The sequence below is a fragment of the Alnus glutinosa genome, chromosome 4, assembly GCF_958979055.1.
Source record: "Alnus glutinosa chromosome 4, dhAlnGlut1.1, whole genome shotgun sequence".
NCBI classification, from domain to species: domain Eukaryota; kingdom Viridiplantae; phylum Streptophyta; class Magnoliopsida; order Fagales; family Betulaceae; genus Alnus; species Alnus glutinosa.
The window spans coordinates 5,868,146-5,876,047 of NC_084889.1; the positions used below are offsets into that span (position 1 = coordinate 5,868,146).

The 7,902-nt window shown below is 35.1% G+C and overlaps 2 protein-coding genes across 2 annotated transcripts; one reads left to right on the forward strand and one right to left on the reverse strand.

Annotated features, from left to right (window-relative positions):
- Positions 1-2,681: 2,681 nt before the first annotated feature.
- Positions 2,682-3,523, forward strand: LOC133866466 (vacuolar iron transporter homolog 1-like). The gene has a single exon (XM_062303000.1). It carries the CDS (start codon positions 2,757-2,759, stop codon positions 3,396-3,398), a length of 642 nt encoding a protein of 213 aa, XP_062158984.1. The 5' UTR covers positions 2,682-2,756; the 3' UTR covers positions 3,399-3,523.
- Positions 3,524-5,577: 2,054 nt separating this feature from the next.
- Positions 5,578-7,392, reverse strand: LOC133867454 (protein WHAT'S THIS FACTOR 1 homolog, chloroplastic). Its single transcript, XM_062304224.1, has one exon. The coding sequence runs from the start codon at positions 7,040-7,042 to the stop codon at positions 5,786-5,788; it is 1,257 nt and encodes a 418-aa protein (XP_062160208.1). The 5' UTR covers positions 7,043-7,392; the 3' UTR covers positions 5,578-5,785.
- Positions 7,393-7,902: the final 510 nt, after the last annotated feature.

Sequence of the window (7,902 nt, forward strand, 5' to 3'; positions counted from 1 at the left end):
GATTAAAGGGTTTAATTGACTCGTTTAATTAAATGAGTTAAGTTATGGTTGATTTATATAATCTTATACTCGTACTTCGACACAACCCAAATCGACACGCGAACACGAATTGTCACCCTTATACTCACTCATCCAAATAAATTAAGGAAAAACACTGAATGAATTCTCCCTATGGTGGCTTTATGAGAATAGTTGGGAATTGAATCAGAAAACGATAGCTTGAGTGGGAATTAAGTTGAGGGGAAAGCAGCAATAAAGAAACCTAATTTCTGCAATTGCGTTGAATAAGATAATGGGAGTGGGTGCTTGTCGTGTGGTTTGCTCACTCCCTTTGATTTCTAATATTATCTGATCATTCCCACTCTTCCTCTCATCACTACCTTTTTTGGATGAATGCTTTCTCTCCACCTAGTGCTTTCCTCTTCAGCAATCCATTTTTGAGATTTTTTTTTAGGTAAATATTAAGCTAATCAACCTAGGAAGCTCGTGGCATGATGAAAATGTGGACCCAAAAAAGTTAACACTGTCTGCTTAAGAGGATAACTAGTGATTGTGTTTGATAATATGAAATAATTGCAGCATTCAACGTATCATTCTTAAAGAGTTACTTTAATTATATCAAACATTTTAATGTTACCACTTTTTCGAGCTGTTTTATTCATATATAGCTAGCTGAAAAACTTTACAATACCCAATTCCAATTGGATAGTTCCGAAAGACAAGATGATATTTGTTAACACAGTTAACTGCATGCCGAATTATTAGTTTAATTAGATTAATGCCTGCAAAAAGGGAATGATTAATTGTCAAAATAGCTTGTTGGGTGAGTCGACGAAGAAAAAAAATAAAAACTACCTCAATTTTTTTTATGGAAAACGTACATTCCCCTAATTGCTTCCCCCCCTCCTCCAAATTGGTGGCTCCATGATGAGTTCAAGAAGAATAATTAGTTGGAGATTTTTTTTTTGAATGAATGTATTTTGTTAGGAAGTTTAGGATTTCTTAAACAACCCTAACATATATAAGGAGGCTCAAAATTTCTCGAATTACCCTACTGCAATCATATCTAATAGATCTATTAGATGGACTGGCCGGGCACACGTACAATAGTTTAATTATTATGCTTTAATCACTAAATAGCACTGCTAGGGTGAGTTATAAGCGTGCAAATGGTCTTGGGCTTGGATTAGGTTAGGTGTCGTCTAGGCATGCATGGTAAATTCGTGTATTTGAGAAGAGTAATGTTATAAATTATATTTTTATTTCATTATTATCATACTGTAATGTCCTGATAGTGCTAATCAATCATCGTTAAAAAAAAAAATATTAAATTAAAAACTAATTAGCACTACAATGCACACCAACAATAGTGTAAAATAATGATGGAATAAAAGTATGGTAGCCTGCACCGATGTCCATATATATCCCATCCGAATTCAAGCTTGTAATTAAGGTAGCCTGCATGCCCCTCCAATCTGAATTTGATTATGCACTTAACAACATTTTGAATATTATTATGAATTTGTAGGCCAGGCAATGTTATATTGTCACAAAAATATTAAATGCTCTTAGTATTAGAATATTAATTAAAAAAATTAAATTGACTTGATTTTCTGTTCTCCAAAAAGCTGGTGTTTAAGTACTGGTTGAAATAGTATAACGGACGAATGGAAAAATTCGTCCGTTACGTTATTGTTTTCCATGTGAGCAAAATGGATAAGAGGCATCTCTTTCCCTTTTATTGTATTATTATTTCTAGTCTTGTTGATGCATGGTACTCATGCTTTAGTCATGAACAATAAGACCGGTACAACCACCATAAAGTAGTACTGTATCCTTTTTCATTCTCTCTTTCGGGATAAAAATTGTCGGCCGGTGTTCTCTCTATTCTTCAAAAGATCGAGAAAAGTAATGCACCCAGGAATTCTATTTACGTGCTGCATGGGCATTCTTTTCCCTTTTACTCCCTTTCATCTGTAAAATTTCTTCATCCTTTCTTTTAGTACAAAATTTGGCGTCCTCCTGTAAAAGTTGGTCAAAATATTATCCACCATATATGATCAGATAGTTGATAGGTCTCTTCTTTTCCGAACACCTTTTTGCTTAATTATCACTATCTATCTATCTATATATCTATCTAATTAATTCTGAAGAAAAAGAGTTTTTCCCTTTAGTGGGTAACTTTTAGCTGGGTTTTAATTCTCATAAACATATATGTAATACTTTTGCAGGCTAGGATGCATGCAACAGATAGAGAACTTATTATGCCATCCATGATGATCATTGCTTCTTTTCTTTTCTTTTCTTATAAGGTAATCGTTTGATGAGTTTTTATCTGAAATCTTAGATAGGGGGAAGTGAGGAAATAATGCAGGACAAAAGGGCAGGTGATGAGATCATGCATGTGTGTGGGTAAAATAGCCAATTTTTTTACAGAAAATGGCCCAAAAACTTCACAGCAAAGATATCCTACACTAAGAATTTTGATTTTCAGGTTACGTACGTTAGTTAATGAGGCAGCCACTGCCATTGTTTTTTGACCATACGAGATAGTTTTTTTTTCTCTAATCTTTTTTTTGTAAGTAGTGCTGATCATGTATTCTCCACTAGTTGGAATATACCCCACCTCTTCCTCCACCATGGAGAGAGATGGCCAACCATAAATACCCATCTCCAGGGCGTGTGTCCTCCACAATTCTCTATCGATCTCCTCCTTTCTTATTAGTTTTTTTTTTCCCCCTTCATTCTTTGCATTAATGGCAGCCAACCAAAATGCGAAATTCACCGTTCCCTCCACTGACCTCGAGCAACAGTCGACGCTGGAGCTCGAGGCCAAGGAGTTTGACTATTCCAAAAGATCCCAATGGCTACGGGCCGCCGTCTTAGGAGCCAACGACGGGTTGGTGTCGACAGCATCATTAATGATGGGTGTCGGAGCAGTGAAACAAGACATAAAGGCCATGATACTTACTGGGTTTGCGGGTCTGGTTGCCGGGGCGTGTAGCATGGCCATCGGAGAGTTTGTGTCCGTGTACTCGCAGCTGGACATAGAGTTGGCCCAGCTGAAAAGAGAGAAGCAAAGTGGGGAAGAGGATGAAGAGGGCGGAGAGAAAGAGAGTTTGCCGAACCCGTTGCAAGCTGCGGCGGCATCGGCTCTTGCGTTTTCAATGGGTGCAATTGTTCCGTTGCTGGCGGCGTCGTTTATAAAGGAGTATAAGGTGAGGGTGGGGATGATTGTGGGGACGGTGAGCTTGGCTTTGGCGTTTTTCGGGTGGCTGGGGGCTGTCTTGGGGAGGGCGCCAGTGTTGAAGTCAACTGCGAGGGTTTTTGTTGGAGGTTTGATTGCTATGGGAATAACCTTTTGGTTAACCAAGCTGATCGGCTCAAGTGCGCTCTAATTAATATGATCATCAAACTTTGGTTATATGATCTTCTTTTCCTCTCTCTTTTTTTCTAGCTTTTTCTTCCTCTTTGTAATGGATGGAATAACAAGTGCGATATATAGTTTTCTTTCCCTCTTGCATCTCTCTGTGTATCAAAAGTTATAACTAGTTAATATGATCAATATATATATGCTTTCTACAAGGGGAAAACTCTCTCTCTCTCTCTTCAAAAAATCTACCCCCAGCCAAAAAAAAAAAATTTATATAGGAAAGGTCTCTCACAACATAATTCTTAAAATGAAAAAGTTTGTGAAGTTTTTAAGGCCAAACCCAGAAGCAAGCTCCTAGGCTAGCATATATATATATATATATATATATATATATATATATATATATATATGTATTTTAAGATTCATATTATAGCCCGACTCCTTGAAAAAGTAAAATTATACGGATGACCTCTAAAAACATTATGGCCTTGTTTGGTAAGGAAGGGGAGTTAAAAGTGATAGATGCGATATAAAGTAAAAATAATTTGTATAGAAAAGTAAAAAAGTTTTGTATTATTGTGATTTTTTTTTAATTTAAATAATAATGAAAATTTATTAATGTGATATAAAGTTAGAATGTTTTGAAGTTGATTGTTTTCTAGATAAGTGAAGAAGAGGATGAAAATTTTTATTGCTCTTTGCCGGACAAACCCACATGATACGTTTTGACTACTTTTTTTTTTTTGCCTACCCATTACTATTATTCAGAACTTTCTTTTCCTTAATTTTGACAGTTCGGCTTTTCTTTTTCTCTTCTTTTTTTTCTTTTTCCTACCAGCAAAGAATGCAAAACAGTCGAAAGATATGTGCTACAAATGCAAGCAAAGAATGAAGAAGAAAACGCACATAATCTATTTTAAGACACGGGAAGTGTAATTCTTTACTATGAATATATTGAAGTACTTATCTTATATAGCAAGTGAATTATTATTATTATTATTATTTTAATAAAACTAATTTTAGCTATCTTATGTCCTTATTTACCAACATAAATAAAATAATCTAATTCTACAGTTATAATATATAATATTTATATTTATATGTAGAAGTTTACCTATGAGGAGCTTGTTCAGAATTTTGTTTGTTTTTATTTATTTATTTATTGTTATTATTATTGCATTTGATCAGCTTCATTTGCTTGTTATTAATCAAACCCGAGAGAGAACTTGAGCTTAATTGGCTTGCTTTTTATCCTAACCGAGCACGATCTATTCGTGAAGACTTAGAATTAGTGTTACAACACCAACAGCCTCCATCAACCCTTTAGGATTGCACAACGTACGTTAAAGCGAAAGTCGGTTTTTTTTTTTTAGTAGTCAATTTTCATAAAGTATGTAACTTTAATTTACTCTGAAAAGAAGAAAAGAAGACGGGAATATATATATATTAGTAGCACTGTGATAGACACTAGTGTTACCTTTCTAGAGATAAATATATATCTCCTGTATATATTTATTGTGCACACCTTTAATCTATACCATTGATTTCAAATTAAAGTTAACAAATGTGATATAAGATGTTCATGGGGTATAGGCTGTTCCATTATTTGTTTGAAAAAATGATTATAGAGTATTTTTGAATTGTTGCTATTATGAAGGCCCCAAAAGATGTTCAAATTCCCTTTGTCTTCTCCTGAACTTCAATTTTTTTTTTTTTTTTTTTCTTCTTTTCATACTCTTTTTAAAAGGCCAATGAGGGGAGTGGGTACGAGAGAGCTCAACACAAAGTTGCTTCTCTCGGCAATTAAAATTTTGTGTTTTTAAAAAATGTATTCTCTTGCATACGATTTGAAAATACTTTTCCTTGTTTCAAATTGTCATTTTTTTTTTTTTTTCAAAAATACTTCTAAAAGGAACACTTTTTTGGTAGTTTATGGGTTAAAATTGATACAATTGGTAGTTTTGAGGACATTGACACTATAAGGAATAGTTTGAGGGAGGTATGTGCACTTTTTTTTAAAATCTTTGTTTTTATATTTTAAAAACAAAAACATTAACAAACACCCAAAATACAAAATCAATTTTTACCTTTACTTCACGTCGAAACACTTTTTTCAAACAAAAAAAGATATTAAAAAGTGTACCCATTGGATGACTGGCAAGTCTTTAATATTCGCATGACATTATTGTTAGAGGTACACGACCTATTATAAACTTATACATAGTCTCAAATATAAATATTCCTTGATACCTTACAGAAATTATTTAAAAGAAACATTTTGAATGATTCCTAGCTGGTCATGACAAAGAAATTGGTGACAGGGAAGTCATGGAGAAACATCAACCTCCAAAACTGAGAATAAACACGTACACAAAGTTGATATCTTAAACCCCAGAACACACCTCGGTTGAATCATGGAGCAGTATCATCAAACAGAATTTTATAGAATCGTTTTCTTTCTTCCGGGTCAAACAGGCCACCCAACTTATCTCCCTGATCGTCATTATCAGATACTTCAGAGCTTCTGTCCTTGCTTTTATCTAATCTAGCCAAAACCATGGCTTTCTTTTTCTTCTCTACATTCACCAAATGGTGCCTCCGATTGTATTCATGAAGTCCCTCCTGCATTAGTTCCCCAAATTTTTCTTTCACAACAACCAGAGGATCTTTATCAATCAGTTCTGACCCATTATATCCCTCTCTGAGAAGTACTGTATATATCTGATACTTGTTTGAAACATAAAATATGCCAGGGTGCTTGAGCAGCAAAACGTTCAATTTCTCTGGCAACCCAAACTCTCTCCTAAAATGGCCTAGCTTCAAAATTGAAGCTTTCTTCCACAGGGTCAATGACAAGAACTCGTGCACCAACCCCACAGTCCTCTTCTCCATCTCCTCTGATCCCTCCACTAAACCTCTGCGGTCCAAGTACGGCGAAATATAAGGAGCTGCATTAAATTTGTGAAATCTTTCCCATGACTTCACCCAAGTTGGGGGCAATGAACATGAAAAACATGGCTGAGAACTCTGCTTCTGAGCAGAGGCTTCAATCTTGGAAACTGCTAAATCAGGGTTCCATGACACCAGTTCAATCTCCATTGAACTCCTTCTCCCACTATAATTAACAACCCGAAACAAATCCGAATACTTTGGCACAATTCTAATTAGATAGTCATCTGGAAAACCGAAATTCCTCTTCATTTCATTGAGTTTAACAACATTGAGTCTATGATTCAAGCTCATCATAAGCAACTTCGCCAATCTCTCAACAAATACAGGTTCCTGCATATCTTTGACAGCTTCTTCCTCTTCTACCAAAAACATCATCCGTTTCGTCAGCCGGCAGTAGTGCTCGACACCTTCAAGATAAACTTCAAAGCAACATGGGTATTTTTTGAGCCAATTGAGAGCTTTGCCTTGGAGATCAAGGGTCTTGAATTTCTTCTGGAGGAATTTCACTGGCACTACCTGGTCTGGGTATCGAAGAATTATGTACTTGATCTGATTATTAACTATCCACCTACGATTCCTAGACAGAGCCGATTCGAGATCTGGTTCCTTCTTCATCGACCAGAGTGAAAAATTTCGAATAAGTGGCACAAGGGATGGTGGATTATAGAGTCGAGGACTACAGGAATTAAGATTTTGCAAAAGCATCTTAATCACCATTTTTGCAACTCTTTACACACTACCTCTTCACAGAGAATGGAAATGAAAACCAAAGAAGCAATAAATAATAAGCAAACATTTTACAATAATTTCAGAAGAACCAGAGTCAGGGGTTTTAGGGTTTTGTTACTGTGAAGCTGAGAAACCGAGTCTATTGCCATAGAACCAGAGGGTTTAGACAGGAGTATACCTTTTTAACCTCCTCAAGATTTTTTTCAACTTCACCATGCCTTTTCCCATGAAGATCCAACCCGCTGAGATTGATTCTCAAGCACTTGCTTGGCGAATATGGTTGTCTCCGTTTGCTCATCAAGACGGTATAGTGGTTGAACAGAAAATGGCAGGGATCCCTATAAACACAAAATGATAAGTGAAAAATGATTGCCCTAAGCAAATTTAAGCGTTAAAAATAATAATAATAATAATAATAATAATAATAAATGCTTCTAATTCTAAACAACCCAAATAAAAAATTTTGTCTCTTTGATCTAAATTCCGCTGATGTGGGGGCTGGTTTTAGCATAGAACTAATTGATATAAACCTACTCCCTTTCTTTAACTGTTTAATTATGAATACTGATTTGTATCCAATTTTATCTTGTCTTGTTTTTGTTTTTAAAAAAATATTATAAGCAAACCAAACCACCAAATGGGAGGAGTATATTTCTCAGTATGGGAGGAGTATCAATCTTAGAATCTATATAGCTCCTATTTATTTCGGATCACACGTGGGTCTCGTGTGGATTTTGTTGATTTTCAAATTGAAAAAATGAAAGAAAGATTAAAGTATACTAAATAGAATGTCTCTTTCCTCTATCATTTATTTGAAATAATATTTAAATAACTTTATCTTTTCTCTC

Coding starts and splice junctions, on each gene's coding strand:
- LOC133866466 (XM_062303000.1), top strand. CDS start 2,757: ATGGCAGCCAACCAAAATGCGAAATTCACCGTTCCCTCCACTGACCTC.
- LOC133867454 (XM_062304224.1), bottom strand. CDS start 7,042: ATGGTGATTAAGATGCTTTTGCAAAATCTTAATTCCTGTAGTCCTCGA.